This window comes from Poecilia mexicana, unplaced genomic scaffold (genome assembly GCF_051168715.1).
Source record: "Poecilia mexicana isolate PSO_F unplaced genomic scaffold, ASM5116871v1 scaffold_15, whole genome shotgun sequence".
NCBI lineage: Eukaryota > Metazoa > Chordata > Actinopteri > Cyprinodontiformes > Poeciliidae > Poecilia > Poecilia mexicana.
Window position 1 is genome coordinate 11216072 of NW_028263384.1, and position 14009 is coordinate 11230080.

The 14009-nt window shown below is 42.5% G+C and overlaps 1 protein-coding gene across 1 annotated transcript; it reads right to left on the bottom strand.

Annotated features, from left to right (window-relative positions):
• Positions 1 to 685: 685 nt before the first annotated feature.
• On the bottom strand, positions 686 to 1743 carry olig3 (oligodendrocyte transcription factor 3). Its single transcript, XM_015003155.2, has one exon. It carries the CDS (start codon positions 1665 to 1667, stop codon positions 765 to 767), a length of 903 nt encoding a protein of 300 aa, XP_014858641.2. The 5' UTR covers positions 1668 to 1743; the 3' UTR covers positions 686 to 764.
• Positions 1744 to 14009: the final 12266 nt, after the last annotated feature.

A 14009-nucleotide genomic window follows, 5' to 3' on the forward strand; every position in this document is an offset into this window, starting at 1 on the left:
AATAATAATAATAATAATAATAATAATAATAATAATAATAATAATAATAATGTTTAAGCTATGAAAGAAAAAAATAGGCATCGTTTATGATCCATAATTCCAGTTTTATTGAAACTTCTTCCAGGAACGCTGGGCGATAATAAATATTTGTTTGAATTAATCATCAACAATGTACAAAAATAAACACACAGGGTCTCTGGGCAAAATCTTTTCCGCAAAAACAGAAATGCCGAGATCATTACACAAACATGCAAGAAAAAAACAACCTTTTATATATATATATAGAAAGAAAAAGAAAACTGAACTGTTGTACAACCAGACAAGAAATATCTGCTGAAATGGATCTAGAACAGTTTCACTCCAACTCATTTCAGCCAAACCCCATAAATCTCTTAACTCTCGTGTAAGAGTATAAACTCCTTGGTACAAGGCACGGAAAGCTTTCTTCGTTTTTCACAAAATGACGCCTGATGCGAAACCAAAAAACAGAACGTTCACGCATCTTCCGCCACTTGTCACAATGTGCCGCGAAACTAAGTTCAGCTAAACACCGGAGGAACGTGGCGTCCTGTTGCGCTTTTTCACCTGCGAGGGGTGAAAAATCAAGAGTCTTTATATGTCCTTGTTACAAGGAGGTTAAATTTATTTTTCTCTTATATACGTTTATCAAGAAAACAGACTAAACGACAACATGCATCCCATGCCCTGATTTCTTTATGTACAAGACGTCGGATCATCTTTGAGTCTCTGCTGCGTGTCGGACATCATTTCAGGCCGTCCTTCCCCTCCCCCGTGAGTCTCGTCAAGCCCGTGGAGGTGATGGGGATGTGCGGAGGAGGAGGCACCTGGCAGATGGTGCAGGGGCAGGGCAGGCCGGCCCAGTGCTGGAAGCCGGAGCCCAGCTGCAGCGCCGGGGGCGCCGCCGGGGAGCCCTTCATCAGCGTGTGGGGAGCCCTGATGGATGTGAGTCCGGGCAGCGCGCTGGACAGCGTGGAGGACGTGGAGGAGGTCAGCGCGCCGCCGAGGAGAGGGTGCACCTGGTGCGCGGCTGCGGCTGCGGCTGCCGCTGCGGCCGCGGCCGGGACCGCCGAGTGTCCGCCCGCGCCGGCCGCGTGCGCCACGGTGCCGCAGTGGAAGGCCGAGTGCTGCCCGCCGTAAATCTCCCCCACCAGCCGCTTCATCTCGTCCAGGGAGCTGGTGAGCATCAGGATGTAGTTCCTGGCCAGCAGCAGCGTGGCGATCTTGGAGAGCTTCCGCACCGACGGCCCGTGCGCGTACGGCATCACCTCGCGCAGCCCGTCCATGGCCAGGTTGAGGTCGTGCATGCGCTTCCGCTCCCGGCCGTTGATCTTGAGTCTCAGCTGGTACATTTCCTCCTCGGTAACTTGCTTCTTCAGTTTGTACTTGTTGCTGCTGCTGCTACTGCTGCTGCTGCTGCTGCTGCTTCCCACCGACGCGGACTTTGCGTCCACTGCGCGCAGGTGCTCGCCGCCGGTGATCTTTTGGCGCTGCTGCTCGCCGCTCTGCGTGGAGGAGGTGACGGACGAGCCGACGTGCTGGTGGAGGTGGTGGTGGTGGTGGTGGTGGTGCGGATGGTGGTCTCGAAGAAACATGCCGTCCATGTCCGGGGAAGAAGCTCTGCTGCTCGGGCTGGAGTCTGAATTCATTTTATGGGTTTGCTTCCGAGGTTGTCGGGTAGGAGGTCGCTGCCGGCTTCCTCCCTCTCTCCTTTCCTCTCCCTCCCCTCTCTCGTGTCACTCCGTCAATCGGTCTTTTCCTCTGTCTTCCTGAGCCTTTCTACTCGCTCTGATCGCCTGATGTCGCCTGCGTGCGTCCCGTCCCGCTCTGCAGTGGCCGCTTTGCTTCTGTGGCTGCCGACTTTCTCTCTCTCCGTGTGCGCATGAGGAGGACACTCATGGCGGGTATTTATACGCGGGGACAGACAAAAGCGGCTTTCCCATTCATAACGCCTGGTTAAGAGAGTGACGTGCCGGCGCGAAAGGGGCGGCGTGCTTTGACTGTCCCACTGACCGCGCTGCGCGGCGATCCACTGGCATTGTTAGGACGCTGCCAGGGGCCCAGAGCGCTCCGCTGCTGCAGCAAACACAGGAACAAGCCGGTCGGTTTTAAAGCAGTGCACTTAGTGACCTCACAGCTATAACATCAACGCACAAAGTTGAGCAGTTTCATTTCTAAGGTTTTGCCGCAACTACGACAAACACTTAACGCACAGCCGAGTTGCGCGTAAAACCTGAAGTAGGCCATCATTTTCAAACTAAGTTTGCCTAGAAAACAATATACATTAAACTCACTTGGGGAAAAAAACAAACTTTGTGAAGCCTATCAAACAGAAAATGGTGAGTTCCATGAAGTTACACGCCTTGGACTGCGCGACTGACCAGAAAATGCGCAGGACTGGGAAGGTAATTCATCGGTTCCTGCTGCCTCAGTCTGGAGACAATCCGACTCTGTAAACTCCCGTAAGTGTAGTGAACACAAATCACTTCAGACTCTGGAAAGTTCTTCGCAGTCTCTATAATAATAATAATAATAATAATAATAATAATAATAATAATAATATAATTTAAAGAGATTTTCAGGACAAGATGAAAATACATGTGTCACACAATTAGGAGAAAGTAAGTAAATTAAAAATAAAATTTAAACTGAATATAACCTCTATATTTTTGGCCCTCTCTACAAACCTGCTCTAAATCATAGACTTTATCGACCTGAAATGTGGAACAATATCTCAGGTTTTCTGTGAATTGGTTTCAGAGCTGAGAACATAAAACACTGTTTAGTTCTGATCGCTCTGTGAAAACATCTGAGGCGACCTGAAGAATCAACGTTTCAAACCAAATCACACAAAAATCATCAATGGAAATCAAATTTATTAACCAATGGAGGCCTGGATTTGGAGCCACACACAAAATTAAAGTGAAATGTTCCCTTTATTTTTTTGAGCAGTATATATATATATATATATATATATATATATATATATATATATATATATATATATATATATATATATATATATATATATATATATATATATATATATATATATATATATTCATAAACAAGTATTAAAACATGCTATTGTTTTACAAACATGGAGCCGGTGCAGGAATATGAACTAAGATGATTCATTTTCCCGGTTTTGGTCGGGTCTCTTTGGATGAGCTCCAGCTGCCTGATTGGATAAAATCACAATTACAATAATCTAATTTAGAGGAGGGGCACATGTCTGTGGCCTGCTTTGAAAATTAAAACGATGCTTCATTAGGAAACTGATCTGCACCTTAAACTTTGTCAGTCCTTCTGAAACTTAAAGAAGACTTCATTGTCTCGTCCCAAGTTCTTAACCTAAAAGAGGAGCGGAAGAAACCATGTTTCTGAACCAGACTAGATCCCTTAGCCGAGTTTCGCCAGAACTGACCATGACAGAACTGAAAAGTTTCCTAATGGATTGTGAGGTTCTGTCTGATTCTCCAAATTCATCTGAAAAAGCTCGATTCTCTTGAGCTACAGAGCAACCAACCAGAAGTTAGCCTTAGTTTTTCACGTTAAACAGTCAATAATAAATAGATTCTGTTTCCTAAAGCATTTGCTTTAGAAGTAAATAATGTGTCTCTTTAAATCATAACAACTGAACATTTCCACATTTCAAAAATTGTAACCAGATTCAAATTAAAAGTTTGACATAAAAATAATCCGTACTGAAATTTGCACTAAACCATCTTCTTCAGAAGTAAATAAAGTATTAAATCATTCCTATGCTGTGCAAACAGTCACAGGCTGTAACAAAGATTAAAGTATCTTCTTAGTTTATTCTTTTTAACGACACTGAAAATTTGTTTCTTTGAATCAACTTTAAAGAAAAAATTACTCCAACTTGTGACAACAATTTTTATTGGTTTTGCTCAAACGATAATTCTGATCTGAATCATTCTGAAATCATAACTACAGCTTGAGCAAAACTAATAAAATTTGCTGTAATTTTGATGAGAAAGTTTCATCTCAACACACTTAGACGAACTGAAGTACAGCTCATAGTTACAGCATCCTATAGTGACGTAACCACAGTCTCCTGAAATCAGCAAGTAGCCAAGACAAAACTTAACCTGGATCAGACCCAGGATCTTCTGTAACATACTTTGTATGACTGGACTGTGTTGATCTTCTTATTGTCATTCCATCAGCTCTGAAATCATATGGCAGGTTTTCCGTTTACCTATTTATCAGTCAAAAACACAAAATAACTCAAATTGTTGGAGAGTAAAAGCAGAATTTCTGGTTACAAAAAAACAAATCCACAAATATGAAACATCAACTGATTGAGTGACAGTATGAAAAAAAAAGCCCGTCTAAAGTGCTACAGCTCCCTAGACGGACTGGGCATGCTCAGTTGAGACGCCGAGAGCCTCTGTCTGCTCTGAAGGATCCACTCCAGACCTGTTTTGTGGAGGTGGAGTGGAAAACCGGCCCACCAACAAATAACACGTGGAAGTAGCCGGAGCGCCCTTCCTCTAATCGCCATGTCAACATCCCTCCATCTGTCATCGGTCTGTCCTGTCCGTCTGCACCCTCCCGCCCAAACTGCCCTCCAGAACCGGATAATAACGTCTGCCTCTGCCCTTCCCTGACCAGATCCCCCTGGTAGAGCAGTGAAAATGTGTATTCACAGCCTCATTGTGGGGCCGGCAAAGGAGCGCCTCCTCATAAAGGTGCTGCCAGTGCAAAGAAAAGTGCTGGTCGGCTTTGCTCTCTCCTGGTGGCATTTGAAAGTGTAAAGCTTTGAATACCAATTGCTTGAACTGGACATATGTGAATCCGCTCTAAGCCTACTAATCCTGTCTCCAAGTGTTTCTTTGTGCGTGGAGCAGCCTCACATATCCAAGAGAAAGTGTTCCTAATCCGGCCAATGTGGAGAAATGTTTGAATGAGCTGTGCGTGTGCGTGCGTGTGTGTGTGTGTGTGTGTGTGTGTGTGTGTGTGTGTGTGTGTGTGTCAGGTATTAGCTTGTGCAGGAACACAGCGGTTTTTAAAGTGCTGGTTTTCAGTGTGTGTGTCCATCTGAGGCCTTCAGCTGCACACCACCAGGACACTGGCCTAAATGAAGGCAGTTATTCAGCTTTCTCCCAGCCTGCCATCGCAGCAGGTTGCCCATGATGTGCTCTTTTCACTGCATAAGCTCCTCACTTTCCTTTTATTCCTCTGTTCGTACGTCTTCATCGCTCCGCCCCTCTTACTAACTCCCTTCTGGTTCTGCCTGTTTTCTTCCTTCTTAAAGAAAAAAAAATTATCAGACAAAAGTTGTTGTTTTTTTCCCCTGCCATTGCTGTTAATATTATAGGCCTGTATTGAAAGTAGTAAACACAAAGAATGGAGTAAAAAAAAAATAATTCACACGTTACTTTATGTGAAACCATTTAAAGACAGAACTGTCCTTCTTTACAAAAGATTTTCGAGGAATTTACACTCTCTATACCTGGGAAGGTTTGCAACAATAACCTGACTTTTACAAGTTCATAGGAATCACTGAAGTGAGTTGGTTGCATTTGCACAGATGATCCGTTTATTTACATTTAAAGAGAAGACCGCTCCTCCTCAGAAACATGTGGTCCGCTAAAGTGTTGCAAAGGGAAAAGGAAATAAGGATCCTGTTGCACACAAAAAAAGATGACTTTAGCAAAAACCAGTGATTCTTACACGGACGCTTCACTCAGCAGCAAATGGGAAATCCGTCAAAACTCTGGAAATGTGTCACTGTGACAAGACGTGGCTGTGTTTCATGGATACAGACGTCCAGATTGTTCACATTTGTGGCCGAGGAGAGAAACACCAGGGTTCCTCGTCTGAATGACAGTCAGATATTCTGCATTCATAAATTCGGATTTGAATTTTAATCTGAAATAAGATGTCTGTGAACAGTGAGAGGAAAAGTGGTAACATTAGGAAATGTTTATTAAAATAAGTTGACAAGATTTACTGCAAAACCACAAAATCTCACCAAATATTTTTGGTCTGGTTTCTAGAGTAAATAAATTTGAAATAAGACAAAAACTAACCTATAGATAACCTTTCAGCAACATCCAGGAACTTGTTTTAAGTCAATAATCCCTTAATATTGATGATAAAGTACTAGTATTTTACTTGAAACATGGGAACAAATATTTTTGCTATAAGTGAATTTATCAGGAAATGTTCAATTTTTTTCCTTCTATTTTTTTAAAGCTATTGATTTATAAAACGAGAGTTATATTTTAGTATGCATTTCTTCTTTGACACTCATTTGACAACCCTTCAGGTCAGCCCTGTGACCCTGCCATGAACTTTGACCTCCAGCCAGTCAAGTTGTGACTGAACGCAGAAGGCAAAATTCTGAAAGATTTAGATTTCCTTTGAAAATAAATTGTGGAGAATAATCCTTCATGATGAAAAATCTGGTTAATTACACACATTATGAAACACAGGATGTCTACTAATTTTTAAAAGTTGTTTTATGCAAAAAAAAAAAAATAATAATAAAAAATAAAAAATTGGTTGTCTCAGGAAGAGGTCAAACACAATCTACTGAAAACGAGCCTGAGGTAAGTGATGTGGTAGCAGGTAAACGTCTTTCCCCAGTGGATAGAGACTCACATTTAGGTTCTCTGGAGTACAAAAGCCACAGAAATGTCTTTCTGATCCTTTTCAGACAGAAGACTCTGTTTCTGGTCTCTTTGTAAATTTGGATGGATAATTCAAACTACGCTTAAGATGCAAAGTCAATCAACCATCCAATCTGAGATCATGTGCGACGTAAGTGCAACTCTCACAGGAATATTTACAGCAAGAGGGTTTGTCTATTTATTTTAGCCTGAGTGTTTATAAAATATGTATCATGTATTTTAAATGTACCCTAAAATAAAATGACATTCATGCCCTGTTCAAAACTGTACTTTTAAATTCCAGCATTTTACTTATTTTGTTTAGCTGCTCAACATCTGTTACTGAGGCTAAACAGGTAAATTACACCAACACATCTGTTGATTTAGTCCCACCGGAGTGTAACTGTGATTATTCTAATTATCTGATCAGTCGTGGTCATGAAAAAATGAAGTTGCAAAAAAAAAAAAAAAAAAAAAAAAAATCATCATGTCAATAAGGAAACTGAAAATTACATTTTTGAAAATCTGTAGAAAACATTTAAATGTTAAAGAGTTATAATCCTGTTGTTACCGGAGATAATTCCTGGCCCATTTTTATTTTATTTTATTTTATTTATTTTATTTTATTTTAAAACAAACACGGTATGGTTGTTTCTAACTACAGAAAAGAAAAAAAATCTTTGATTATATGTTCATCTTTGTGATAAAGCAACAAAACAACTTAAAAGTGTACTGAAAGTACATGAATTACTTTAACTTTACAACTGAAAGACCAGAAAGCTGTAATATTTCATCTGGATCTGGATTGTAGTAGTTTCCCCCCCCCGGCCCCCCCCACAAAAAAAAGACTCAAACAGATGATCGAAGGGAAGCTGGGTAGCCGCTCAGCTAAGTGAGCGAGGATGTACAGTTTTTCATGTTCCTCATCAAAGGTCCCATCAATCCACAGTTTGAAGCTTTGCAGAGGAAGCTTCACAAAGCCCGCAGTGTTTGAGCGCCAGATGGAAGACAGCAACACGACTCGTCGCCAGAGCCGGCTCAGAGGTCCGTTTCATGCAGACGACGACGACTCGACGTTTTTTAAAAAAAGCACAAACAAATAAATGCCGGGGCAACTTTTAAAAGCATTCGTTTGGTTCGAGTTCCGTGTGAAACCGGATATCAATAAGACTTCTCGTTTTTTTGCGAGACGTAAACAAACCTCGGAAATTACAGCAAGCCTTTAATTAAAGAGACGATCAAATGATGAGGATCTCGGTAATTACAGACCTCACAACCGTCTCTGCCAACATGAATATTGACGTCCTAATTAATATTGGTGGGGCTGTTTTGTTCTTGGGAGACACTGCCGTTAATTAGGCAAAAACAAGTTAAATTAACATTTCAGTGATGAAGAAGCATACCTTCATGTTCTTTTTATTGGTTTCCGTTTGAGCAAAGGAGGCAGGGTTTGGCATCTCGGATTGCGTTTTTTCCTCGCTGAGGTGTGTGCTTCCATCTCTGTCTGGAGAGCCACAGCTTCACTTTGATTCTGTGCTTTACTTCCAAACTCTGACAAAGTTTTGTCAGACTCAGGATATAGCAGCTAGACCCTCACCTAGAGCCAATGTGTCGTCTTTATGCATTTCACAATGTTTCATGCTACTCTTTTAATCCTTCCCTGTTTTCAGTCTGATCCTCTCTTTGGTCAGCAGTCCTTCTCCTCCTGGTCATTGGACCTACAGAAAAATAAACATAGCAACACATAACCAGCGTCTAGATCAACCCCCTCCTCAAGTTTCAGGAACAAGTTTCGTCCTTTAACTGTCCCTTTCTGCGTAGGACAATCGGACGCCTTTCAGGCCACAGCCTCACCTCCTCCCCCCCCCATTCTGCTTCTGCTGTGTCACTTTGTGTCCACTTCGCCCCCTCTGCAATAGGTGCACACGACCAGAAAATCAGGCGAAGGTCTCTGCAAGCGGGGGGAATGAAAGCCAGCGTGTCTGAGGCGACGGGGAGAGGAGGGTAGAGATTAACATGCCGGATTTAAGCCGGTGTGTCGGGGTGAAGTTTGGGGGGCAGAGGGGTTACCTGTAGCGCTCCGTCCCAGGATTGGTTCTGTTGCTGCATATCGACAAGCATAGGGCTCTCTGAGGAGCTGTCAGGTCACCGCGAGCAACGACACACACTCACCTGAACTCGTTTGACTGTCTTTTTGCAGTTGACGTCAAATCGCTTTTAGATTTAGTCAAAGCAAGCTTTTCTAATCACAGGATTTCAAGAGAATCCATAAGAAGTCAACCATCTGGACAGGTTGTTTATGCAATTATCTCAGTTAAATTGTCTGATTATTGATATTTGGAAGTTTCTCTTAGACAGAACTGAAATAGAGGTTTATCCACATGAATAATCTTGCTTCGATTTCCTTATAGGAACCAGAAGACGCTAAATTCAGTTGTTTGTGTTTTGAGTCAAAACTGTGAAAGTGAATGCTGCGTTTTACCCAATCAAGCGTTCACATTCTTGAGATGACAGGATGGTGGCTGAGCTTTGCATTAAAGTCAATCATGAGATGATCGTCCATCTGTCTAAAGGTCAGATTGTTGTTATTTTTGGAGTGTAAAAGATTATCTCTAACTACCAAAAAACACAGTTACTGATCGAAGGTGTAAGCTGCAACCCTCGCAGATTCGTAAAGTAATTGGCTAAAGCGTCACAGATCCTCTGCTGAACATAAAGCAATGGATCTATAATCCCTTTCGGTTTATAGAGGTTCATGACTTCGCTCTGAGGTGGTTCAGGATTGGTCGACTTCAATCCCACGTTCTGATTGTGTGGAGCAATAAACACATTTAGGGCTCAAAGTCAAAGGATGATCTGAAAGGGGTTTTGTTGACTTTGATTATTTCTTTCACCCTATTTATTTCTCAAATTTTGCTCGGAGTGTGTGCATGTGTGTGTGTGTGTATGTATGTGTTATCAATCCTTCTGGCCAAAGGTCGAAAGAAATTAGCAACTGTGTCACATCAAATTTACAGATAAACAGAAGTTCATAGATGCTCTAATTAACTGAGGCAAGACTTAAAAGCACCAGCACTAAAATCTGTTATTTCTTAACATGATATTTAGCCACTCAAAGGTTAGACTGAAATAAATTCAGCATGAGATCACGCAGCTTTAAAGACAGACTAATTAATTGTAAGGATTTTTACATGACCCCACCTTTTGACCTTCCGTGACCCTTCAAGGGTAATCAAGTATAGACAATAGATGTTTAAAGACCAGAACCCTGGTTTTAAGCCCTGGCGGTAAAAAACTATATCTCAATCTATCTGGGGTATATCTACCTGTCTTTATATTTATGCTCAGAGTCACACACACGGACGGGTTTCATGGCACATGTGGCCCCTGCGTGGGGTTTGATTGTGCGAAGCAATAACAAAAACTGCACCAGCTCAGGCTGCATTTTTTCAATGCTGTTCCGCGCGTTTAAAATGCTAATAACCAGTTTATTATGTACTACATCAAATGCAAATGTTCTGTTTTACTGCCGCGAAGTTTGGTCGACGTTAGCATTTGCATATCTTATGCCTGTCTCCTTAGCATGCGTGGAGGAGCTGGGTGGTGGGCAGAGTCCCAATAAATAACGTTTACAAGCACATTAGACAAACAAGCTCCAATGATGCAGCTATTAGGGAATGCAGAAACCTAGACCGCCTAAACGTCGCTGTTCGACACAGCAGCATATGGTGTGCAAATTCCCCCCAAATCAACCTAACGCCAACTTTATCTGGGAGTGTCAGGGAGAGCAGACGGATCGGAAACGCATCGCTTTTAACGGCAGGCGCTTTACGACGTTGAGGAAACGCTGCAGAGGAATTTGCCTCTTTAAGACCAACTGGCAGCAGGTTCTCAGTGTGTGTGTGTGCGTGTGTGTGTGTGTGTGTGTGTGTGTGTGTGTGTGTGTGTGTGTGTGTGTGTGTGTGTGTGTGCGCGAGAGGAGAGGAGACGGAGAGAGGCGGCCATTAAGGCCATCAGTCAAACTCTTAATTGTAAGCGAGGAACTTTGTCTGGTTTAATGCTGGGCTCACTTTAGGTTTTAATCACCTTCAGGCTTTTACTTTGACGCTCACCGAGACGGGAAGTAAACATTCCATAAAAACGCTCGTCTATTCCCGTTAAGCGTCTCCGACTGCCGGTGCTGTAAATCAGCGGGAATGTGCGGCGGGACACGAGGATGCTTTAAAGCGGTGTTTCAAATTTTCTTCCGACGGCTTCGCTATCAGGCGGAATATTTTTTATGTTCCCATCACCGAGAAAGAGATTTACTGGAATATACTGTAGAAGTTTGAAATCAATATCGCCAACACTATAAACTGTTTGCTGTAATAAAGTGTCTGTAGACTGCTTATATTAACTAGCATTCATGTGATCTGAAGCACAATGAGCCCTGCACAGCGGTGTGGTTGGTAAAGCAAGACGGTCCTGGGTTTGTGTACTCCCGCTTCCTGTCACAGTCCAAACACATGACTGGTTGCTTAATTCAACACTCTAAAGAGCTCTTATGTATGAGTGTGTGTGAGTGTGTGTGCACGGTTGTTTCTATGCCGCCCTGTTGTGGACTAGCAACCTGTCCATGGTGTGTGTGCACAGCAACTTGTAAATCCTGGGCAGGTTGGCAACCAGTAGGGCCTTGCAAGGACACATGGGTATGTGATGGGTAAATACTAATAAGTCCATTAGTATTTAAAACAAAAGCTGCATTTTACACCAAAGGTTAAAATTCAGTCACATTTCTTATATCTAACTTTTATTTTGGTACATTTTTGGCTTTGATCTGCATGGAAATTGTTTTTTAACCTTTAAATCTTTACAGGTATGATGTAAATTTGACTGTTTTTGAGCTCTACATCATGCTCTTATGTTATTCCCTCATCAAAAGAGTGTTGCTTTGATTCTACCATGCATGTTTGAGAAATCCTGTGGCAAACATTCAGCTGTGCAAAACGCCTTTGAGGCTCAGCTCCTCGGAGCTGCAGAGAGACTTCCTCATTCATCTCCTCCAGACTAGCCGACAGCAATTAGCAAATATCTGGTAGCGATACGCACCTGCTGAGCTCATTATACGAGCTACTAATCAATGAATCACTGGTAAAAACATTGTTAAAGGGTTAATAGAGGAGCCATGTTGTGAGGACTTCCTGAAGGTGGAGTGTTGGAAATATATAGCAAGACTTTCTTAAAAAGACAGAGGCCCAATTTCAAGCGATAAATTACAAAGTCAAATTACTTTTAGGTTATATTTGATGTATACAGCATTTTTATAGCAACTGAAGGGAACATAGTTACTTGATTATGCTAAAAAAAATTATACCATGTGTCTGGAAAACACATAAAACTGCTCCTTTAATTGGAGTAAAGGGGATTTCTCAAACTCTCAGTCTGGTAGTTCAGAATCCTGGATTCTGTCTTATGCTCTCATCTTATTAGATCTACAAACAGATTTTCTACAGGATGCAAGTCTTGGCACAGCCATAGAACAAGGTTATTTTGTATTTAGTGAACCTTCTGTGTTGATTTGGGCTTATGTCTTAGATATTCATCTGGGAAAACTCTCCTTCTTCTGCTATGCTCTCTCACAAAAGTTCCCAGTGAATTTGGGAAAGAATGGCATGACACACCATTCCCCACGGGTGATCTAAAACTGGGCATGATGTGCTTTTTCTTATATTTCCACCAGTTAAATCCCAGTAGGGTATATTAAAATCCGCAAGTTTACAGTTGTGTCTGTAGGGCATTTATTGAGAGCATTTGATACGGCAGTGAAATCAGAGAAATATTGCAGCTGCGCTAACGGCAGAGAAACAACTTACTGTTACAGGAAAACTGTTTATTTGCTGTCGTTGGTGGTCATGGTAACGAGCCTGACCAATCGTGGCAGGCGCCATTGTGGGGAAACTAGATGTAGTCTACATACACAGCGCTGATTGACAGTGCTGTGTCCAATCAGAGCCAATTCTGGCTCTGATTGGTTGCTTCTGATGGTGCCAGGTATGTCTGCAGATAGCAATAGGAGCACAGGGTGAAGGCGGAGGATCTTGAAACCACTTAAAAAGCATGAGTAGGTTTAAGACGTGGTGCAGATGCAATTAAAACTTTGTTAGTACAGATTCTTCTTGACCCAACTTACTTTTCCGTCCTCTCTCCAAACCTCCTCTCCTCTCTCGTGAAGGCCACTCGTGATTCTGCAGCAGCGTTCGTTTGTTCCTCTATTTATCCTCCCCTCTGCTTCGTGCTCTCCGGATGAGAGTGAGCTCCAGCTCAAACAAAAAAACGCTGAAGTGATGCTAATGCTCTCTCTTTGTGCCTCCCTCCTTCCTCCTTCCAGACGGCCCTATAATCTCTCCTCCTCCTCCTCCTCCATCCCTCTGCCTGCTCCTAATCCGCTCCACAGCCGTGAAAACTCTCCATGAGCGAGAGGTGACCCGTTCTAATGGGTGGAGGCAGCCACCCACACACGCAGCCGTGGAGGGTCCCCAACAGAAAACACCAAACGCACATCCACTCAGATCAACTAAATGAAACAACCGAGAGCATGCTTGCCTACCAAAATGCTTTTAAATTTAACTTTTTTTTTTTTTTAGAAAGATTGGAAGCCAAAATGACTCAAAGATGATAAATGTTCAGCTTATCAAGGCCATCGTCCTTTTTCTCAAAGCCACATGTAAGATTCAAAGTCTTGCTTTCAGTGAGAAAATGAGCATCATTGTTTGGGTGACATCTTGTATATTTGTACAGCTTTTCTACTCATTGAACACAGCGAAGGAAACCAGAGTCACTCACATTTAGTCAACTGACCATGAGTGAAACACCGAGCTGAAACTTCACTCACAAGTCTGTGAATTTGAGTCGAGCTGTTCACGAAGGAACTCTATTAAGATAAGTGGCAGAATTGTTCAAATTCAGCCACAGTGGAGAGTTTTCCAAGATCGACATCAATTGGATTTAAATCCAGAATTTGACTTTCTCCCCGTTCAGCCATGAGGCGGACCTGTTTGTGCGCATTGGACTCTAGTCCTGCTTTATAAACCAAGCGTTAATGAGCTTGAGGTAATGAAACGATGGACAGACATTTCCTGAAAGCAGAACTCATCTTTCCGCGTCGCTCAGGTCTTGAAGCAGCGAAGCAGCTGACCTGATCAGTGATGCCTCCTTCGTTTGGACGGTTTCAGATCCTGTTGGGAACAGATTATTGACCAGATCCACTCAATGTTGACCTGTGACCTCATGGTGAGCTGCACCGAGCGACATTTTTGACCATCATTATGATGTTCTTTTCTTAAAATGTGTGTTGATTCTATATGAGATTCA